Source organism: Plectrocnemia conspersa, unplaced genomic scaffold (genome assembly GCF_051122295.1).
Source record: "Plectrocnemia conspersa isolate PC_06_02 unplaced genomic scaffold, ASM5112229v1 ptg000002l, whole genome shotgun sequence".
Lineage (NCBI taxonomy): Eukaryota > Metazoa > Arthropoda > Insecta > Trichoptera > Polycentropodidae > Plectrocnemia > Plectrocnemia conspersa.
Window position 1 is genome coordinate 14,409,615 of NW_028277166.1, and position 24,137 is coordinate 14,433,751.

The 24,137-nt window shown below is 30.6% G+C and overlaps 2 protein-coding genes across 10 annotated transcripts; both read left to right on the plus strand.

Moving 5' to 3' along the window:
* Nucleotides 1–1,970: 1,970 nt before the first annotated feature.
* Nucleotides 1,971–3,186, plus strand: LOC148237809 (uncharacterized). The gene is made up of 4 exons (XM_088205130.1): nucleotides 1,971–2,189; nucleotides 2,261–2,376; nucleotides 2,491–2,747; nucleotides 2,821–3,186. Exons 1-4 carry the CDS (start codon nucleotides 2,025–2,027, stop codon nucleotides 2,922–2,924), a joined length of 642 nt encoding a protein of 213 aa, XP_088061256.1. The 5' UTR covers nucleotides 1,971–2,024; the 3' UTR covers nucleotides 2,925–3,186.
* A 3,836-nt stretch (nucleotides 3,187–7,022) lies between these two features.
* Nucleotides 7,023–20,973, plus strand: LOC148237810 (polyamine-transporting ATPase 13A3-like). 9 transcript variants are annotated; one of them, XM_088205131.1, is made up of 18 exons: nucleotides 7,128–7,492; nucleotides 7,589–7,746; nucleotides 12,285–12,521; nucleotides 12,613–12,841; nucleotides 12,919–13,123; nucleotides 13,194–13,529; nucleotides 13,600–13,782; nucleotides 13,908–14,096; nucleotides 16,015–16,224; nucleotides 16,290–16,538; nucleotides 16,607–16,880; nucleotides 16,949–17,269; nucleotides 18,120–18,281; nucleotides 18,417–18,571; nucleotides 18,896–19,119; nucleotides 19,193–19,341; nucleotides 20,401–20,588; nucleotides 20,656–20,973. In XM_088205131.1, the coding sequence occupies exons 2-18, from the start codon at nucleotides 7,689–7,691 to the stop codon at nucleotides 20,806–20,808; spliced, it is 3,522 nt and encodes a 1,173-aa protein (XP_088061257.1). In that variant the 5' UTR covers nucleotides 7,128–7,492; nucleotides 7,589–7,688; the 3' UTR covers nucleotides 20,809–20,973. The 9 variants fall into 9 exon arrangements, 8 of the variants coding, with proteins under 8 accessions (XP_088061261.1, XP_088061257.1, XP_088061260.1 ...); XM_088205134.1 differs by having other exon boundaries at nucleotides 7,152–7,181; XM_088205133.1 differs by having other exon boundaries at nucleotides 7,181–7,334.
* Nucleotides 20,974–24,137: the final 3,164 nt, after the last annotated feature.

Sequence of the window (24,137 nt, forward strand, 5' to 3'; positions counted from 1 at the left end):
GGCCTGTGACAATAAATGTGTTTCTATCCATTTCTTATAAAAATATTTTGATCCAATTGGCTATTGTGTATGTATATATTTATTAATGCATTTGTAAATCAAGATTAAACAATATTTTAGGCTAGCAAGCCACATAAACAATTTCAGAGCTTAAGATAATTTTGGTATGTTATACTAAATTATAAATTGCTAATTAATACCACAAAATTATACGGTTAATGATTTGATTTCTTCTTATCTCTGACTCGCAGCCCAACATCAATCAATGATAATTTGGCTAATTAATAAAATTGGCTACCCTTGATTTGTATTTTTTCACTATTGTAAGATAATACATAACAATAGTTATCATAATATATATATCTAGAATAATAAAAAATCAGAATATATATAACGCAATAAGATTAGAAGTATTATTATCGAATCATTTTCTCGTACGACTTTTATCAGATTGATTTAGTTTAATTGAAAATTACGCAGTCTTATTATTCGCGATCAAGTAATCAATCAAACAATGGATTTTTTTAAATGATTTTTGCTATCAATTCCTAGGAAGGGGCGGGGGGTATATTATTAATATATTGATCAATAATCATAATTGTTATGAGGAAAACTTAAATATTACATATTTTTATTTATTAAATGTACAGAGAGACCTTTTAAATAATTAAGTCAAGAAAAAAGAGTTAAAGTTTCAAACTTATTTCATCAATGTGTAATTTCAAAGGCATAAGATCATTGTTAAAAAGATGCCCAATTTATAAACATAGATCTTAGAGCAGGCGGATTAGGGGGTCTATATTCACTAGTGAGCGAGATATATGAGCGTGCAGCCGCACGCTCTTATCTCTCACTCACTCTGATCACTTAACACGCGAGCGAGCGAAAGTGAAAATATCTCATCGCACAGGCCTGACCAAATGTCACATCTTTTATTTATAATGCCTATGACAGCTATGGCGAATCATAGATGAGGATGCTTGCACGTCAATTGCGTCGATTTTTGGACATACACACTTTAAGATAAACAGTCTAGTTGTCCACTTTGGCGATCGGTAACCTTAGTAATGTGCGCATGCTAAAATGAATTGTCAATTGCTGACCACTCTGCAGGAAGTATACAATTGTGAAATTTATTTCAGAAATACATCTCTAAGTAGTGTATTGTTGTTTTCGCGCCGCGCAAGTAATGGGACGCGACCATAAAATACTGTTTTGGGAGCCGCACGTTTCCTTAAGATATCTCTACTTGGGAAGGATTACTAAAACATAAACTACAACCTCAAAATAAATGAGAACTCATATTATGTACTTTTCACTGATTATTATTAAAGAAAAAATATGTCTTTTCATCAAAAGAGAAGTTTTAAAAAAGGGAATGAACTTATACGTGTTTCCTTTTAACTAGTAAATATTAAATAATTTTGAACTTATTCTGAAATTATATTACAAGGAAAATTTTCTGATTTTTTGTATCGAATATTTTTTTAATTTTGAAATTTTTATATTACATACCACGTAGGGAAATTGTCTTGCTTTTTTATATTAATTATTTTCAGTTTTTTTTTGTCTAATGTCACGTGACATAGTTATTTTATTTTTTATTATTATATAATAAAATTCATATAGCAGTACCACGTCGTGAGAATTTTTTACAAAAAATCTCTAAGCGTTAACAACCCTTTATATGTATGTATTTTTATTTGAAATTTTAACCCTACTAAATAATGCATACATAATCCCAAAATCGTGTCTTGGATTTATCGTCTTAAATTTTAAATCTGTATTTTAACATCGGGATTTAAAGGAGCGATAGAAACAGTTATCGCCAAGATCGTCATTATGTGCAAATTTTTCAATTATTTAATTTAGATGATAATGCAATCGTTCGCGAAATCGCAAAAAACACAGCTTTAGATAAACGTATATTCTATGACAACATATATAAATTGACTCCTATCGGTGAATTGGGCTCAATCTATTGTTTGGTTTTTGTAAAAGTGCAACAGAGATCTAAAAGGAAAATGTTGAAGGCGCTCTTCTTATTCGCCTTTTTGGTCATCACTCCAGAGGTGGTGTTTGGTCATGGCACAGTCATGAAGCCAGTGAACAGAGCTTCGAGATGGAAGTTTGACCCAACCGCACCAATCAACTATGACGACATCGAACTGTTTTGCGGCGGTCAAACTGTATGTAGCCATATAATTTATCATATAACCTGTACACGATCAAATTAATTTCATTATCGTAATAATTTTAGGTGCAACATGTACAAAATGGAGGAAAATGTGGTCTCTGCGGAGATAACTATGCTGACGCTACGCCAAGGAGGCATGAATTGGGAGGCAAATATGGAGAAGGAGTCATCGTAGAAAAGTAATAAGCTTAGATTGTTAACTTTGCCTATTTAGATTTATTCATTTATAATTTTATTTGTGCTAATATTGTGCATTACAAAAAAGGTTATATTTGATATATTCAATTTTATAGATACAATCCAGGAGAAGTGATCCCAGTTACGGTGTGGATAAAGGCCAACCATTTGGGATATTTTATTTTTGAAATGTGCAACCTGGACGTTTTCGGCAAGGAGTCTGATGAGTGCTTCCAGGCTGTCAAATTGAAGTTGTCTAATGGTGACGATAGGTTTGAACTCGGCAAGCTTACAGGAGACGTAAACTTATCCGTAAAATTGCCAAATGATCTCAAATGCGAACATTGTGTCTTCCGCTGGACATGGACAACTGGTAATATTGGAATACGTATTGAATTGATATGTTTACATAACTACATATATAATTATGTATGTTTTTAATTAAGGAAACACTTGGGGTCAATGCGAAAATGGAGATTTTGGAATGGGATGTGGACCGCAAGAAAACTTCAGAACGTGCTCGGACATCAGTATTTTTCCTAAACTGTGATTTATAAAAAAAAATGTATAATATATGTAATTTACCTAGTAGTTAATTATGATATTCTAAGAGCAAAAATATGAAAAAATGAAGCAGAAAAAGACAAAATCTTCATACAATTAAAAATAATGAAAGCAAAATATCTTATACAAACTGTTTATCGTAATATTCTAAGAAAAAAAATTATGACCTGACTTAGTAATTGCGATATATTTTTAAAACATTGTTTAAAATATATTTCAACAAATAATCCAAGTGTAAATGATTAAAATTGTCATTTTTAATATTAAAATATAATAATGGATTGGTAAAAATATATTAAAATATATTTTTACCAATGTTTAAAAAATATATTGTAATAACGAAGTCAAATCATACATTATTTTTCTTAAAATATCACTATAAACAGGTTGTCCAAGATTTTCTGCTTTCGTTCTTTTATTTTGTATGGAGAATTTGTTATTTTAATTTCCATCTTACCATCTAAATAATTTTTTGGATATATTACACTTGTTTAATATTTTCTTATAATGTCATGATCAGCAATTTATCAAAGAATACAAAAATAATGTATGAATATCTAATGCTAATAATTGTAAATACATATTTTAAAATATTTTTTTTTTAATAATAAAATAAAAATTTGTTCGTAACTTATATCACTGTTTAACACATTGTACATGTCCTGTCATTAGGCAAAAAAAATAATAATTGCTGGCAAAATATGCATGACAATATTTACAAAAGTTGAAAGTTGTCGTACGTTAAACTAAACACAATACAATCATTCATATTTAAGTGATGTGATAATTATGTTAGGCTATTTGCCATTTTACATTGATATTGATCAGGGATATAGCTAAAATGTACCTAAATTTAATATGATATAACATTAGATATGATATATACATTTATATTTTTCATCATTACAGAGAGACTGAAACAATTTTTTACTGTTAGCATAGACAAACTATCTTCAAAATTCCGTTCAATTAATGCGAGGCCATGTCTAAAAAGTAAATATTATATTTCTTTCACCCTAATCACGTTCTAGCTTGTCACAAATCTGTAGTATCTGTCTAGTTTTCAAAAAATGATAGTAGAGCTTATGGTAGAGAAGATTGTTAGAATGGTGTATTAATTCGATAAAAGGTCGAAAATGTACATTTCTGACTTTATTGTTATATGTTGTGTGGCACATATCATACAGTTCGGAATTTTTGTAATATTTTACTTCAGTTACATATTGAATCAATTATAAAATAGAGACTTACGCAGTAAGCAAAATATACATATATTTATTAAATAAAATAACAGCAATGTATTTCGCTTTTATCCGATTAAACATCCATTAATAAGAACTGTATCTTTCTAGAAAGTTTATCTAAGCAGAATACCGTTTTTTATTATAAGCTTCGGAAAATATTAAAGCAACTATTCTAGAGTATTTTAGGGATGCAATAAAATCCATTAATCCACTTAAAATATGCATCCTTATATGACAGCAGTAGCAATTTCACATTTAGTGATTATCCTACAACCACTTAAAACTTAAGCTTATGGGATTATTATTTAAGCAATACGACTATCATATCAGACAAGGTTGTTTCTAGAAAAAAAAATGCAATATGTAATTTCAAATCCATAAAATATTTATGTGGCATGTTATTTTGTGATTTACTTATAATATAATATTATTTATTTTTCAATGTAGTCACCATTTGGTAAGCTTTGGAAGGATTTTAATGTTATAGAAGTCTTGCACCTGTATTTTTTGCGGCAACGTCTGATCCACGTACTAGTCAATCGAAAATGTCTGGGTTTGAGGCATTGGGCCAGGGCTACCCTTAAGCATACTAAGCATGGGATAAGGACATTTTTCAGAAATGATAAGGTCAATTATCCCTTGCTCCAGATGAATAGATTGTCAGAAACAAAATGCATTTGTAATGAATCTTAAACTTTTATAATCTTTGACAAAATGTTTTTATATATAGGACTATCATTTTTTTTAACTCTTTATGAATTTTTTTTATCTTTAGTTTCAGTTTAAAATATGAAGTTTTGCTCAATATTCGGGCCCCCCACAATAATATGACTAATATCCACATAAAACCACTTTCAAAATACCTGAGAGAGCAAACATAAAAAATATACTGGTAACATATACATATAGATATATTTATAGTGAAATAAAATATTTTTATATTAAAAAAATTCTGAGATCGTTTATGGGACAGCATAAAAATGAAAATATGTAGCGTTGGGTTAGGATTCGCTGAGTTCTCGCAGAAAGTTGTATGTCCACGAATTCCAGTTTTGGGTTCCAGAATGTTTCCGAGAATCACGATCGCGTCCTTTTTTGATGCCCGTTGGGGCTAAGACGTCCGCGCTTTCCGACTCGCCTATGGCTGTCGCCATCCGGCACCTTAATACGCCGGAATTGCACATTGATCTGTTTAATATCAGCTACGATGAGCTGGTGCGGTTCGTATCATATCATTTTAATATTTAATGTTTTTTTTGTTTGCTCCTTTTTATGTATTATTTTAATTACATATTTTTTGTGTATTGAAATAATACAAAGTATTATTTTCGATCATCGTGATGCATTGGGGTCACCTGTTAGAGCACGATAGCTTAATTTAATTTAAACAAATAATAATAAAATAAATATATCTAGAATTTTATTTAAAATTATATATACTTTACGGGCATCAATATATTCTAAATGATTAGGGCGGCTAAAGGTCTTAATCTGGCTTGAATTGGGTAGCCAGCCAGATTAAGACACATAGAGTTCCGCTTTAGTACACTGCGCGAACTGCGGCTAGGCCCGACCTCCTACCTAGGCTGTTGCAGGTAACAGCCGCTGTCGGATATAGCAGCGAAAAACTATTGATAGTCTAGCATTACTAAGCAATATCAGGGATAAAAGAGCGAAATGGGGAGAGAGTAGGGTACCTAAGAATCATTCGAATCATACGAATATGACAAGGAAATCATTATAAATATAATACATTAGATACATAATTGCTAGAAATACCAATGCTAAAAAACGGCGCATCCCCTTAAAAGATGGATGTGTGGTTCCCTTTCCCAAAGACCGGTCACTAATACAAAAAGGTTATATTTTTTTGCACGACAACGAGCGACCACACCTTGCGCAATTGATTCTCCAAAATTTTATGAAATATAGCCTCGTCATAGATCTAATTGACAGATTATCACTTGTGTAATTACTTTAACAATTTATTACAGGGTAAGTTTTTCAATAACGAAGGTGCTGCGAAAAGTGCATTTCGAGATTTTATCAATTCCACACCCACGAGATTTTACACGACCAGAATATTTTTTAATTTAGGGGGTTATGGCCTTATGGCGAATCTAAGACTTTTTATTAATATTCTTACATGAGCACGATGGACGATTATCGGCAAGAGGTTTCCTTCAAACTGCAGTGAAGCTGACGCAGGTGATGTTGCCAGTGGATGATCCTTAGGGCTCTTGTGGCTGTGTGCGGCGAGTGTCAGGAGATGTGCAGCGATCTTCCAGCCAATCCCTGCAGTCGATTCGTAGAACGGCGAAATACGTATAAGCCTTCGCTCGTCCAAAGTCGTATTGCATTTTTCGGATTTATGATATCCGTGACCAATTCGCCTCAAATGGATTCCCTTTACACTATTGTAGTTTACCTCCATTGTTAATAAATGATCGTTTTGAGTCACAGTAATTAGCGTGAGTTTAGGGTTTGAGACAATGATCCTTTCAAACGTGGACCCATGTGTGTGGTCAATACATTATTAATAAAGCGAATTATCAGCTGAAAAAAAAGTGAATTTGAATGTCATAAACTGCGACTTACTATATGATTTTTCGAATAAAATAGTATTGCACATACATTTTGAATAGGTGTTTATTTTATAATGCAACATTATGCGAACGGAAACGAATCACATCATTCAAAACTGGCGGGTAGCTCTAATTCGTTACGCTTCCGACGATCAGCTGTCGGTTTAAAAATAACATTCGACCATAACGCCACACTTCGCGGCCAGTCCTCTCGTAATAAAACGTATAAATCGCTGAAAATAAATGAAAATAATTATGGACGTATAGTGTTAAAGTCGGCGGGAGTGCGGTTTGCATTTTAGGCACGTTTATAAATTTACAATCGCAAATAAACGTTCGCCGACAAGAAGCGTGTCATTCGCATGCCTGCGGGCCAAAAATGGCAAGTTGGTGCGTTTGTGTGCGTTCGGCGAGGTTGGTCGCGTTTTATGGCGGTGTAGTTGTATCGATTGGCGTGCGAGTGACGTTTGGGTGCGTCCACGCGTGCGGCTGACGCGCTCCGGCTGGCGGCGGGGCTCTCCGCCCCCGTCGCTGCGGACATGTGCAACGTATCCGTGGAGAAGATCGGTGAGAATCGCGCTTGCCGAACGACCATAACCTCCAATCGCCGTATCGTACGAAAAATCGATAATGAGCGTGTAGTGGTCGCACAATAGTATTTAGCGTCGACGCGGGATCATTTTTCAGTCATGAACGTGCTTCGCAAATATTGCATTACTCATATTGTCAGCCATTTTTATTTTTATTTATTACCGCATTTACATTTACATTTACATTTACTAGGAGTGGAACTGTGAGTGACTCAGTAGTATGTTTTTCAGTTAATGGTGTGAAATTAAATCAAGGATTTTACCCACAAAAATTCACTCGGTTATATTGGCAGCCATTTTTTCTTCTTTGTGAATTGAATTTTGTCAAATCATGTGTACCATGATCAATAATTCACATGGGATTGCGACATCTACTGACGCCATACTAGGTAAAGTTCAATTTTATAATTCATGAGATTATGTGTGAGAAAAATATCAAGGGGGCAGCCATTTTTGTTCTCTAATAATAAATTTTACTAATAAATATTACATCAATCGTGTTTTAGACTCAATATAGACAATATTTTTTTTTATTTTTTAATAATACAAATTTCTACTACACCAACTTACACCTTTGTTGGTCATGTTGGCAGCCCTTTTTGTTTTATTGCCGAAATAGTACCACTGTATATTCACATACTACTTTCAAAGAATCTGAAATTTTCATATGGGTTCTTATTACTTTGTATATGCTTTTATTTTATAGTAACCAAACAAAAATTACCATAAGTGCTTAATAGTAAATATGAATCCGTCAATACTGTGATGTACGTATATATATATATATATCAAACAAACAGTGCAATTACCCACCGAGTACCTAAATTGTCTGAACCGTCTGGAACGTCACTATACCATTTGATTTTTAAAGTTATGTTATTTCATAACATAGATTATGCAATGGAACTGGGTTGTCGAAAATATCGGCATCTCTTTTAACTTTAAAAAAATGCAATTTCCGGTAACATTATATATGCATATTATTTTTAAGGATAATCTTGGCGTAAATTTTGAATCACCTTACCTTTTTCACATTTAATTATGTGGCCTGCTATAGTTTTTTTTTCATTTTTACCACACAACTAAACAAAAAATTATGTTTGATAAAGCATTAAAATAGCCCTGTATTTTCGTTAGACTAAATTAAAGTATTACAAATATTCCTTTTTTCTTTGTAATGTATCCCCATATAGTTGCAATAGTTCAAAGTAATAATATCATTAATGTATTGCCATTTAACCTTTAAGAGTTAAGGTTTTTTTTTTCATTCTATTTTGATACATAATATATATACTTTACAAGCTGAAAAAGCTCTTTATTAGAGAATTTTCATTACCTAATATGTATGACCTAGCTCGATTTTAATTTATCATCACGATATTCATCCGTAAGGTTAGGATAATCTAGGTAAACCTAATCTGTGATGATCGATCTGAATTATAATTATATAACAAACACTAATTCCGATCTCCCAGACAATAAAAACGGAAAAACACTAAGGTCCCAGGAAACTAGGTCTACAGTCATAGAGTTATGCTACTCGCCTATCGTGCTGGTTAATATATTTATATTATACATCACAAAATATATTTTCTTGCAACGAAATCAGGATGCTGCATAATTAAGAAACATCAATGTATGTATTGTATTATTAAATATAAAACATTATTAATAAAAATACAAATTTTGTAAGTTACAATATACAACTTATTTTTGAAATAAAGTGCAGTATTTTAAATATTCACAATTTTCTTAATATTGATTTATTATATTTATATATTTAAATATTTACTGATTTTAATGACTGTTAGAAAACAAATCTAGGTTTAAGACATTACAGACCACTGACGCACATATGCGTAATTTGCAAAATTATCGTTAAAATCTGATAATAACTTATGCGTCATTTGTAATTTTATCAATAATGGTTACCCGAAACATTTAATATAAGGATAATTGATATCAAAAATTCAATATAGTGAATTATAGATCATAAAAAATAATTTAAATAATATTTACATAATTCGCTAATATAATTTAAAGTTAAATTTAGTTTAAAACTGCGTTTTTTAATCAAAATTGTAGCTATGTGTTTAAAGCCACGAGTTTTCTACGACCTGTGTTGTGTTAATCACACACCATTAACTGAAAAATATGATTGCTAGTATATTTTTTTCAATAAGTGGTGTGAGATTAACTCGAAGATTATCTTCAAAGAAAAATTTACTTGTTAATGTTGGTAACCATTTATCACATTTTTTTAAATTATGTGTTTGAAGGCCAATAATATTATGAGTTGCATCAAATTATACTGAAAACTAGATACTAAGTACTAGAGAAAAATCTTACGTTTTCAGCCATTTTTACTTCATCAGTGAATTTATTTTACGATCTAGAGTTTTTGTTCTTACTATACTAGTACTGGTTTTTATTCTCGTTATGTTGGTTGTACTGTTTGTACACAATTTTTTTTATACATATACACTAATTTTGAGAACAGATTTTTATACAGCTGCCTCCATATTCATTTATATTTTACTATTTTTACCATTGTCTTATCTGGAGAATGAATATTAAGAAACATTTAAATATTGCGTCATAAATATAATGCATTATGAAATGTTAAAAATAATTATTTGGATGTTAAATTATGCATTATATTTTTTAATATAAAATTGTAGTTACTAAAAAGTTTCTCAGGAAAGTATACTTGGGCCATTTCTCTTTTATTATATACAAATAATATTTATATTTTTACACTCACAAACGATACAGTTATATTAATTAGTTCTTACTGTCTTAATCAATTTACATTAACTTACAGAAAATCCTAATTATTGTTTTTATAAAAGATAAATTAATATTAACAAAGATTCAATTTATAATCAACTTTTGCTTACACCTCTCATAAGTGAACAAAGTAATTTGATAAAGTGCAGAATGAGTGTTGTATACCTTGGAATTCACCGGGACTCCAAACTTGAATTTATTAAACCCATAAATGTAATTCGATTGATTTTGGTTTGCTGCCATGCGGTTCCATGAACTATAATTAACCAATAAAGTGCGTTATATAAAAATAAAATTTAATTTTTAAATTAATAATTAGACCAGTATTAACATACGTGTTTCTGTGTGAAGTAACATTAGTAATATTATTTTTTTTAACCTTCAAGTAATTTAAAATATAGCAATAAAAATGTTTTTTAATATGCCATTTCATGCTAACTTAAAAACATTTTTACGGACTATTGATTCTAATGATTAAACAACACTGCCATTACCATATGGAAAAAATATTACATTCATCTTAAATTTACTTTCATTAACACGTTGACTGCCAACTACGAGATATCTCGTAGGTTGTTTACTTGCCTAGGACACCTACTACGAGTTATCTTGTCCTTTTATTACTTGCCATATTTGTACAGCTACGAGGAAACTCATAGCATAATAGTGTAAATATGAATAGATGGCTTCAGGAAAGAAAATAAAAAATCAGGTTTGGCTTAAATGAACAGAAAATACAATTATACAAAGCTAATTCAAAAAGAAAAGGTTTATAAAAGAAAATTATATTATTCAAGTTTTTAATAATATAACATGATTAAATCAAATTGTCTCCTTAAACCGGAATCATGAAAAATTCCGTGGCAGTCAATGTATTAATACATTTTATTAAAACATAATTAAATTATTTTTTACTGTTACGCTAATGTTTGCAACTTCTTATTTTTTTGTAATGAATTGTATTTTATTGACAACTGCATTACATCTATTAGGTTGCAAAAAATATGTTTTTAAATAAAAGATGTAAGCATTATTTTGTCAATGATATATGTATTATTTAAGATTATCATTGATCATTAGTTGTTATAAATTCAAATATTTGCAAATGTATTTTTTAATACGTGTATATGACATATCATATATTGGTTAAATTTCTGTCGCTGTTATTAACAGCGACAGTATAATCAATTTGAATTCTAAATCCTTGAATGAGCAATAAGTTTGAGTTGTGATGAAAGTATGATTGTCACTCGTTCCAATTAAAAGTCTTGTGGTTGAGATACACATACGTAAAACGAGAGGCACTATAGATTGTGTTATGACGCTTGTTAACTGATAACGGTGCCCTCTCCCTTCTCTCTTTCGCTCAATAGAGTGGTCGTGTTGTGTATATCCTCTCGTCTTTACTACAAAATCAAATGAGTAGACGTATGTCGTTGATTACATTTCTTATTACTATGTTGTAGTTAGTTTTGCATAAAAAAAAAATGTTTATGTGTACTTTTCATGTAATATTTTTGGTTATGTGTCATAAATTTGCTTTAATCGATTCAGAAAAATATGGAATATTATCAAGTTATTTAGGTCATGGTGAATAGATTGCAGATTCATTTTATGACCATTATTATGCATTATCATAATTAATTTGTTAAAATTATTTACTGTACATAAGTACAAACTTTAATTTGTACTATCGCTAATCAATCTTTTATGAGATTAGTTTGATAATATAAATCGATCGTGTAAAGGGAAAAATGGCATGAGTCACAAAAATCTATTTTGAATTTGCTTTTAAAATACAAATGTATTTTAGAAGTTGTCGTGCAAGTTTCTTCTTTCATGCATATAAATCAGCTTATAAATAAAATAATTTATTTTATATTTCTATAAATAATATTGTTGTTATTTAAAAAAACAGTTTCTAGTTTAGCGTTAAGTTTATCAAAGCTATATTGTTGAATTTAATGTAAAATGAATCAGCATACAAGGTTACTTGTGTGTAATCTCTGATTGCATGCATGTGACTATGATTAGCAATTATTCATTAATAAATAACTCATATATTTCCAAGATATGTGTCATTGTATTTTGTGAATGAGGAAATATGAGTAAGCTATTTTATATTTTATTTTTGCAGACGAATATGAAGTGATAGGCGAACCGCACTGTCAAATTTTAGAGAACGCTCAACAAGGCACAGATGAAATTGTGCTAAAAGTGTACGGCTACAAGAATAACTGGTTTCGAAAATGCATCTTTCACATAGTGTGCGTCTCATTAGGTTTCATACCGTATTTTGTGGTGAGCTACTATCCCAAATATGCAATGTTCAAGTATTCCAAATGCAGTTTGAGAATGGCTGAAATTGTTTTTGGTGAGTAAAATATATTTGGCGCAGATGACACTTAACGTAGAAAGCTTATATAAATGAGGAAGTAATGATTTTATATGCTTACTATTTTTAGTGATGTCTAGTGATGGTACATGCAAAAAGGAACAAGTCAACGATACTGAAATTTCACTACCGATTTTTGTCGATAATAAAGTCAGATATTTTTTATACCAATTAACTAGATATGTTTGGATGAAAGATCTAACGTCGTTTGTTAATGTTCAAACGTTCAATGAAAAATCGACCATTGCTAGTCTTATGGAGAATACGAATGGACTTAATAAAAAGCAACAGAGTGAGCTGTAAGTTTAGCGAGTATAATGAATTCGATCAACTGCTCTCTTTCACTATTATTATGAACATAATGAATTTGTTTTAGAATGAAACTCTACGGAAATAATGGCGTTGAAGTCGAAGTGAAGAGTTATTGGTCATTGTTCGTCACCGAAGTGTTCAATCCGTTTTATTTATTCCAAGTGTTTTCAATCATTTTATGGTCCTTAGATAACTACTATCATTACGCCGTCTGTATTTTTATTTTGTCGGCTGTTTCTGTTATTTCGTCTTTGTACCAAACCAAAAAGGTAGTAACATAGTTTTATATCTGATTTGATCTGTGACATTCTAACTTATTATCATATTTAATATTTTCAGTTAAATGTCGCTCTGCACGAGTTGGTCGAACGTTCGAATTGTAATTCGGTCATCGTGCAAAGACCTGGTCATCAAGAATGTTTGATTGAAGCTCGGAGTCTAGTACCTGGAGATGTTTTAGTGTTACCTCCGGCGGGATATAACATGCCGTGCGATGCCATGCTGCTTACGGGAACGTGTATAGTTAATGAAAGTATGCTTACTGGTGAAAGTGTTCCTGTTTTGAAATCGCCGCCGAATATGAGTTCCGAATATTTTTCAACCGTGAATCATAAAAGACATACTCTATTCGCCGGCACCAATGTGATACAAACGAGATTTTATGGAAATAGCAAGGTACTTATCCTAAAACATACATAATTTAAATTATATTATTTATAAACATTTGTAACTGTCTTATTTATAGGTTTTGGCTAAAGTTGTACGCACTGGATTCTATACGTCCAAAGGAGAGCTAGTGAAAAGCATTTTGTTCCCGAAATCGATGACCTTCCAATTTTATAAAGACGCAGTGAAATTTGTCGCATTCTTATTCTGCGTATCGGCAATTGGAATGGGTTATTGTATATGGATTTATGCTGAGAGAGGTGTCAGTATTCTTTTATATTGTCATACCTGATTGTTTTTGTGCAATGAGTAATTCTTTCACTTTAAATATGCATTATTGGCGTATTTCACGTATCATACTTCTATTTTGGTTGTTTTCCGATTTAGAGCTCGATTAGTACAATGATATTTCGAACTCTGGATATTATAACTGTCGTCGTTGCGCCTGCGCTGCCGGCTGCAATGACAGCCGGAACGGTTTACAGCCAGAGACGACTGAAGGACAATAATATATTTTGTATAAGTCCCTTGCGCATCAACGTATGCGGCAAGTTACAACTTATATGCTTTGATAAGGTATGTATTAAAAAATTGATGTCTTAGTATCACAAGTTAATGAAAAATATTTATATATGTATTACTCAGTATCATACAAAATATACCGACTTTTGACTGATCGTTTTAACAAGACAGTCCTCAAAATGAGAGCAACGACCGGTGTCACAGCTAGCTCTAACGCTAATCTATTGGTCATCTGCCATATGCCAATATTTTATTTAAATCAACACATAATTTTAATTTCTTATGTTCCTAGACGAATATATGTATATATGTAATTATGTACACATTGAAAAATTCTATACTGGTGTGTATCAATACAGATTGCATTAAAGCCTGAATTTAAAATAAGTCAAAATCATGTATTAAAAAATCAATATATACCTGCCGTTGGTTTATTATCATACTAAAGCGATGATGTCACTCTTAACACTAAACAACAAGAGCACATTTTTGTTTATAATATCCATTGCATTAAGTTTTTTATGCTCTTTCATAGCTTCACTTGATAGATAAAATGTGTATAGACAAATATATAATTTATGATAAGAATATATTTACAATAAATTTTATTTTACCAAAAAATGCATATTATAAGAAAATTTGAGGTTATGTCATGCATGCCGTTCATAAAAGCGTCATTATCTACTTCTAATGAAATATTATATTTTTAATTTAATAGGTTGTTAAAAAACCATTGAACAAAAGACATTGAATACCGTGTGCACAAATTTGTGTCTTTCCTCATTTCAACTTCATATAACAAAATCACACGTTAAACTGCGTATTTACCGTAACATATTTATTTAGCGTTTTAGCCTAAGATGATGCTAGTAGTATATAAAATAGTTGAAAAAAATCGATATTTAAAATTTCAGAGAGTAAAAAAATTCCTTTCAAGGCAGTGTTTACAGAATTTTTCTATGAATATATCCCAAATATTATACATGAATTGCAAAAGTGAATATATCACACATATTATATATTCGTAATAATGCAGTTTTTGAAGTAACTATAATTTTTTTCACTGGATATTATGCTGAGGTTCGCTGAAGGAGATGCATTTCATTCTTTTAAGTTCGTTAACGCGCGCAAAAAAATCAGCTGCGGTGAAAGGATTAATATTAAATCCACTAGGGACAATATGGCATCTAGGGCTTTGCTCACCGAGGCGTGCTCTGCCTAATCAATGGGTCCGATTGGCCAAGGGCGAAGCCCCGGCGTCGAACCATCCGGGGAGTTAGAGCCTTCTATAAAGGGACAGAACGGTCAAAGCAAAGTCCCGGCTTCTCTATGGTGCGCAGTTACATCTTCCTCGGTGACAACTAAACTATCATTGCTCGGCTATGGCTCAAACTCGTTATCTGGAGGAGGAAAGGAATTCTTGGGGCAAAAAATTCGTAGAATTGGGTGACTCATCGAAGTTTACATGGACAAGTCATCCTTTTCTCTTTTTCTTAATAACTCTTTATCTCGTTTGGCGTGACATTTTTGTCATAAAAATCGTTTTTTTTAATTAAAGATGAAAATATTAATCTTTATTTTTCTTCATATTTCAATCATAATTCCGACCTTTGGATTTTTTTTTATAAATTATAAAATATAAGTAATTTTGAAAATGTCTAGTATCTCTAAAATATGTTTATATTATAAATGTGTTCTTGACTTGGGGTTGGGTTTTTTTCTAGAATATCTATATCCGATTAGACGTGTATATATGTATCAAAATGGATGAATAGATTATTTTTCTGTTGATATTTCGGAGAGTACAATAATATTAGAAATATATTTTATTTTGTATGTATGTGTAAATCATTATCTGCTTATATATATGTAATGATCAGCTAATCTTATTTATTTACTTCAGATGCAATTCTTCTACTTATTTGTAAGTATTATATTTCAAGTATGAACTATTTTATTTTAATTTTTATAGACTGGAACACTTACCGAAGACGGTTTGGATTTATATGCTGTATTGCCTCACCTTGATAATAATTTTGGTGATCCTGTGTATAATATTTCATCGCTTCCTGTAAAATCGACGTTATTACAGGCTCTTGCGTCTTGTCATTCTTTGACCAGCATTGACAATAAATTAACAGGAGATCCTTTAGATCTGAAAATGTTTGAAGCTACTGGATGGGTAATGAAGATATTTACATGCATTTTATTTTAAAGCTTTTTTGTATTACAATTGATCTGTTGTAGGTGTTAGAAGAACCAGGTCCTGAAAACACTCGATACGATAGCTTAGCACCGACTGTTGTCAAACCTGCGACGACCAGTGAGGCGTCTCTGCTGCGAGAAGATATAGATCCGTTGACTCTAGACATTCCGTATGAAATAGGTCTACTTAGAAAGTTTCATTTCTCTTCAACCCAACAAGCTATGGGCGTTATAGCTAGAGTACTCGGACAGCCGCAGATGGTATATTTTGTTAAAGGTGCTCCGGAAAAGGTAAAGTATAATTTTGATCTATATATATCCATATAAAAACAGATTTTTATTAATAAATATCACTTTAGATTTCCGGAATGTGTTGTAAGTCGTCGTTACCTGAAAATTTTAGTGTAGTTTTAAACGATTATGCATCCAGAGGATTCAGGGTGATCGGATTAGCGTATAAAAAACTCAATAGGAAAATAAAATGGATCGATGCTCAGAGAATAAAACGAGAGCAGTTGGAGTGCAATATGAATTTCTTAGGATTATTAGTGATGCAAAATAGTCTGAAGCCGCAATCGGCGCCCATCATTCATAACTTGCATTTGGCAAACATTCGTATGGTTATGATAACGGGTAATTTTATTTCCATTTTTTTTATATATCTATTTGGGTTAATCTTAATGTGGATCGTATACTTTAAGGCGATAACATCATGACAGCTATTTCGGTGTCAAGAGATTGCAGCATGGTGCCGCAGGAGGAAAAAATAATTCTCATATCTCACAAGTTTCATCAGAGCAGCGTAACGACTAATTCAGAGACGGACGTCAGACCTTCCATTCAATTTGAAATTGTAGGAGAGCCAAAGGGACTTAATTTTCAGTGCCAAAATCACTCTCACATATCTATAACCATGTCGTCTACGTTGGTCAACGAAAAGTATTGTTTCGCTCTGGATGGGAAGACGTGGAACGTGATCAGAACCCACTATCCTGATTTATTGCCTCGAGTACTTACAAAAGGTAAGTCGTTAATTATAGTAGTAACTGCTGATTTAAACGCTGTCATTAGTTTTCATTATCATTTAAACGCTGTCATTTATTGCTTTTGATGTGGATTTTTGATACTCTCATATAAGAAGTCTGTAGTAAAATCGGTAATGATTGCATCATATGTTTAAAATATAGTGTAATATCGAAGTGCAGAAAACTATGGTGCAATATGCGAAATGTGACATCTGTCTGTACTTCTTCTTTCGCTTATTTTCGCCTGAGAGCTGAGTTGGCCTAGTTTGTATTTTGTACTTTAGCTAATGAAGGTTCTAAAGCTATAATTAGTTTTAGAACTTAAATTTGGTTAGGTTTGGGTTTGAACAGCAAATGCCTGTTTCGCAATTGTCAAATTGAGTTTCATTGACATTTTAGAGCACCATTTAATTTTACTAGTGTATCAGAGACATCTAATATGAAAGTACAACAGTAGCTTAAAATAGTCGCTGCACTTAAAATAAGCATCAAAATGGCAAAAGCAACGTTTTCTCATTAATTTATTTTTAGTAGTTAAGGTGTGAAATTCATTAAAATTCATTGATTAATTATAGTTCGGTATGGTAATGTATTTCTGGCAGTTGAGCGAATGTACAAGTTCTGAAGCAGCGTGAATTATCTGCATATTTTTTAAAGTTTTTTTTCTATAAGTATTCATGCACCTTCTAAGAGCAAGAAAACTTGTATTGAGTGTCATAGAGACTAGAAAATGATATCCCTTTATACCTTTTTTGTTCAATAAATTACAGGATAAAAATAATGTTTAATGAAAAAATCAAATATAAATTTAGACAGTGTGTAATTTGATGATATTTATGATTTTTAGGAACTATTTTCGGTCGTTTCGGTCCCGATCAAAAGACGCAATTAGTAGTCGCACTTCAACAACTCGATTACATTGTGGGAATGTGCGGCGATGGTGCAAACGATTGTGGGGCTCTTAAGGCGGCCCATATCGGCATTTCCTTATCGCAAGCTGAGGCATCAGGTAAACATCTATGATATATATTGAATTTACAAATCTAACATACTGTAATTTTCTATAGCCTATTGTAGAACATTGCCTATATCTATATGAATTTAACGAATAAGTCAAATGTTTTCTTTTTGAAATTATTTGCAGTGGCAGCTCCATTCACTTCGAGAGTCCAAGATATTACTTGCGTAAAATATTTGGCGCTCGAAGGGAGGTGTGCTCTGAGCACATCGTTTGCCATCTTCAAATATATGGCTTTATATTCACTCATACAATTCTTCTCGGTTTTGATTTTATATAATGTAAGATTTTTCAGTATTTTCCATACATATTTACACAACATTAATTGATAATCATTATGTTCATTAGTTGAGAGACAGACTTAAAAATAACATATTCAATGTATGGTTAACTCTCGTTTTGTTATTGATAATAAATAATGAAATTGGCAACCCATATTGTGATCTGTTTAAACAAGCTTAATTTAAAATGTCTATTGCTATTTGAGCAACTGGTTTAATATTCTATAATTTTTAAGTAGTAATGTAACGAGAGTTATCTGTACTGGCATGACTATAATGAGTGCTCTTATTTCTCACTTAAATTATCAATATTTTATATTGTAGAGGTATTCGATTCTTGGTGATATGCAATTTCTTTATATTGATCTTGTTGTTACCACGTCGTTGGCATTATCGATGGGACGAGCTGGCCCTGCCAAAGATTTGTGCCCACGTTCTCCACCTGTATCGTTGGTTGGACCAAGTAGCATCATACCACTATTGTTGCAAGTCTCCACTTGCCTAGTGGCTCAACTGGCATCGTTATATGTGCTTTCATTCCAACCGTGGTTTGTGTGATCAGTAATGGTATATTAATATATTATATTAAGTGTTTTATTCTAAATTGTATATGAATTGTAGGTTTGAGCCGATCAAAGGTGGACCCGCTACCGAAGAGATTTTGAGTTGGGAGAACACAGTCATATTTATCGTCAGTAGTTATCAGTATGTCATATTGGCGTGCGTGTATTCTAAAGGACTGCCATACAGAGAGGCCTTTTGCTCTAACGGTAATTGTTAATAAATTTTATTTGTAAAAGATTTAGTAGTGTATTTCTTGGCATTCTTTAATATCATTCTGTATGTCATGAAATATAAATCGGTTGTTGGTATTGAGCTTCAATGTCAAATGCGGAAGAGTCGAGATGAATTGCATTGATGTAGTTATTAGTCTTAAATTGTTTAAAAGAAAGTGCTGTAAGCGTGATGATTATGGTTCTTAATTATTCGTAGCTTTCAACTATTCGAATATTGAATAAAAAATGGATGAAGTATTCAAATATTTATTATTATCAATATTAATTGTTATTTCCAATAATCATTTACTTAACCATTATTATTATAATCAATCAATGATAACTTTCATAATCGTTAAACGTTTTGAATTTTATAAAATATGCATAACATAATGCTGTGCGAATTACTGATCAGTGAGGGTGTCAAAAGGAAAATGCTTAATTTAATATTACATTGCTTATGATCAGGGATATCATTTCAGCTTTTTCAAATCACCATAATTAAGATAAGCTGCGATTAAATTAATACAGCAAAATTGATGAAACATTTGATATACGTAATTTTATCGAATTTATTTTATATACAATAACTGATAATGTTCGGAAAGAATTTTATATATTATACATAAAGATCGGATCCGTATCGGCGTTTGTTTTGTGCGGATTTGCATATAAATTAAATAACTAGAAATAAATTAATCGCGATCGAATTATTAAACTGATTGAAATAAAATAATAACGATAAATGGTGGGCTTTTCCAACTTTTCGTTTCGTTCAACGAACGAATTCTGCAAATTTTGGTCATAGTAGACACCACTGATAAACATTCTATTCACAAATATATTTTGAAGGTGTAAAAGCATTTTTTTGTTCAGAAGATTAATTAATAAATTATGAACTTATATTTAATTGTAATGGTTATTTATAAATCTTTATTGAATTATAATTTATATTACATTTTCATGCATGTGCTACGGATGACTGCTAACTCCGCACTACTAATTTTTGTATACTAATAACATTACTTTTCAATAACGATTTATATTTTTTAGTATATATGGTGGTTACACTGGTGATATTGACAGCATTTACATGCCTTCTACTCATGTCACCGTGGGAAGAGTTATCAACTTTCTTTGAACTCGAACCGCTAGATTCGAGCGATAGTTCTAAAACTTATTTTAGATTATATCTATTGTTAATACCCGGAATACATTTGTTGGTAGCCATCGCGATTGAGGTACTTTTGAATATATTTTTTAGTATTTCTAATTGTATTGTATTTATAACCTATTTTTGTATTACAGGCGTGTCTAGCTGACACGGAATGGTTCAAGAATATACTGCATTCGATAGTGCCTCAGAAGAATAAGAATCAAAACTCGTATAAGGTAGTAATAAAGCAGTTAAACGACGATATGTGGATGGAGTCTTTGAGATCGGACGTCACAGTCTGCTGACAATTATTGTATCATCATCTAAAAAAGCTTTTACCATATGTAAAGTATCACATTGATCTCAGTATTGATTGCTGACGTTTGTTTTTAACGTTGAGATTTCCATCCATTGTTCAAAAGTGATTTTTAGGGTTAGTTTCCATAACTGATGACTTAAATTGACAAAAAGCAATAATGTGTTTCTGAAAATTTTTGTTGGATACTTATATAAATTCAGTTCCTATAATACATAAAATTTTCATTTGGTTTAATTTTATCATATCGTAAACTGAAAGTTGGATTGCTTTTGAAAGATTGTTGTATTATGTTTTTTTAATTACTTATTATTACAGCTAGTCTATATTCCATTTAAAAAAAATATGTCGAAGTATAATCGATTAACCCAGTTTTAGAAGACTAATAAACGTGAACTAGGCCAAAAATTACAGAGTCAAATTCAGAAACTCTGAACTTAAATATACATTTATTTTAATAATGTAAGTAATTAATTATTTAGAATCATTTTTTTATAAATATATATGAAAGAAATTGCTTTTAAATGATGTAAAAATATTTATACATTATCGACTTGATGGTTTAGTATATTTTTTATTTTGGACGAAGTCAAAATGTATATCATACTATAAATATAAGTTTTACACTTAAGTCATAATGTAAACTTAATGTTTTTTAAAGTTTGAAATAATAATATATATATATTTATTGTTTTTTTATATTACAATCTTGTAATATTATTGATTTTGTTCAATTACATACGGAAAGGAAGTTACTTTGACTTTTATAAAACCAGTTTAATATTTTTTGGTTGTTTAAATAACTATTGTAAATATGTATACTATGAAAATTTTTGCTTTAATTTTTAACAACCCATTTTTTGTGTTTTTATATTTATATATATACAAATTTATATGTATACAAACTTTAGATCATTATAATTTTTAAAATTCATTGATAAAAGATATCATTCCTTTTATTTTATATTTTATTTATTTTGTTATAGAAATAATCATTTTTTAAAAATATATCATTAACAATCTGTGTGAACTAACAATAAGAACTATGTACTTTAAGAAGAGTAAGATTTATAAAGCTTTTTTTCTTCTTACTATCAGTACTTATGTGCATATAAAACTGCATTGTTTTTTTATCTTAAAAATATACTTAAATTTATACCTAAACATATTTATTTGTTTCTTTTTAGTTAGACAATTTTTTCGCTTTTTTTTAATAAGATGCTTTTATTATTTAGCGATAGTGATTTAACTCTAGAAATTATTGTCTTAAAACGATCTGTAACTTACGTACACACATATCAGCCAAACTTTTTTTTTCTTTTTAAAGTATACGTTATTTTTAAATTGTTCATTTTCGTTGCAAAAATGTTATTACATTTCTTTAAAAGAATATATTTTTGAATTAAAGCTATGTTAATGTTTACAATTAGCATTTATTCGTTGGGCGCATTATGTATATATAATATATATGTAGTGGATCCACAATGGATCCGATAAAGGTTCGAATGTGGAATGAAAAAGCGAGATGGCGTGGCGTCGTCTCAATAAGACGAATTAGCGCTGGTCCTCACCACACCACTAACTTTATCCTACAGTTAATATACTAACTTAATCCTACATATATATATGTACATAACTATATATGTTATTGTTAAATTGTTCTAATCGGGAAATTCAAGTCAATGAGGCTCTGAATGTGCCTTCTCGTATTTTTGACCAAAGTCAATAAACTATGTAATATTTTAATTATCTGCGAGGAAAAACATCATACTTGAAAGACAAGTAATTAAAATTAATCCAACTTTAATGTAAAATAATATAAGTGTGTAATAATTTGGATATGTATTGATTTTCGTGTTTTATATACATACATACATAACCAAATCAAGATGTAACAATAAACAACACATATTAGGAAAGGTTTAGATGTTTTTATTGGTTAAACATGAAGTACTTAGATGGACGAAGATAGATGAGTATTGTAACGTGTTGCAAACAAGTAAAATTATTGATTTACTAAATGTGAATTTGTCGTCTAGAATCGATATACTATATTGTAATAGTGGTAAATTTGTATCGAATTAACGTAACAACTTCAACGAAGAGTTGTTACGGTTGTTATATAATTTTTATAATACAAATTGCTCCAATAATGAATTGTTTCATTGTAGACACTAACTCCTATTACATATGCATGTACAATAACTAGCATGTAAAAAAATTAATCACTTATAATCATAAGAATTTAAGATATGGCCATAATCCTTGGTTGTATTTCTCGTAACTTTATATTCCTCATTTAGGGGTGTGTATATTGTTTTACAATTAACTATCGGCTTTTGTTGTGATAATATTTATGAAAATTATAATGCCAAATCTTTCATAATTTAGTTTGAGTAAAAATATTTTATCCAATAATCAATTCAAAGACTAAAAAGAAATGCCGAAATAGATGCATTAATTCTGATTAAGGGTAATTACAAATATGCCTATGGATACTACCAGTGAGTATTTTGCGAATTATTGATAAATAAATAAATGTGGACAAGCCTTGTATGTGGCTTAGAGAAGGGAATGTATGCAGTCGTATACTTGCCATTGACCGAATAAATACGCCTTAACATGCATGAAATGGGCCGACTTACACAAAAGCTGTACTGTTTTGGATTGAGGAAAAGTGGCGATCGGCTAAAGGTACAGCGAAAAATATCTCCAGTACGTAATTCAGAGAACCAAATAATCTGGGGGTGCTTCTTATTTTCTGGGATGGAAGGTATTCACTTCATCGACGGAACAATGAAGGAGCTGGATTATAAAATTATCCTAGAATATTATTTCATCCCTTCGATGAAAAATTACGTTATATCTATTACAAATCTAAAAAAGTATTGATGGATCATAAAATATATTTAGATATATGATATGCCACTTTATATCCAGCATTCAAATTTTAGTGCAAATGCACTAAAATAATACGTAATCTTTCTAAGCTTAGTTAATTTTTTATTTCAAAATTTAAATGCAAAACCCATGTAAATATAATAATTTATTCAATACGACTGTTCAACAGAGCGATATAATTAAATAATTTTATTATAAAAAATTAGAATGTTTGAAACCCTCTGAAAAGTGTATACATAATGTGCTTACAAAAACGTGTACATTGATTTGCTTGATCATAATTTTTTCCATAGCTATACAAAAATAAATATTTTCTTACTGTATTGTGATGAATATCCCTGGAATGTTATATTGGCGGCGTTTCGCCTGTCACCATAGAGTAAAGAATGTTATATATATATTATATGATATTCTTTA

Excerpts from the sequence above, each read along its gene's own strand:
- LOC148237809 (XM_088205130.1), top strand. The coding sequence starts at position 2,025 with ATGTTGAAGGCGCTCTTCTTATTCGCCTTTTTGGTCATCACTCCAGAG. Across the intron at positions 2,190-2,260 it reads TGTTTTGCGGCGGTCAAACT|GTGCAACATGTACAAAATGG; the intron begins GTATGTAGCCAT and ends TAATAATTTTAG. Across the intron at positions 2,377-2,490 it reads GAAGGAGTCATCGTAGAAAA|ATACAATCCAGGAGAAGTGA; the intron begins GTAATAAGCTTA and ends TCAATTTTATAG.
- LOC148237810 (XM_088205131.1), top strand. The coding sequence starts at position 7,689 with ATGTGTACCATGATCAATAATTCACATGGGATTGCGACATCTACTGAC. Across the intron at positions 13,124-13,193 it reads CTTTGTACCAAACCAAAAAG|TTAAATGTCGCTCTGCACGA; the intron begins GTAGTAACATAG and ends TAATATTTTCAG. Across the intron at positions 19,342-20,400 it reads AGAGGCCTTTTGCTCTAACG|TATATATGGTGGTTACACTG; the intron begins GTAATTGTTAAT and ends TATATTTTTTAG.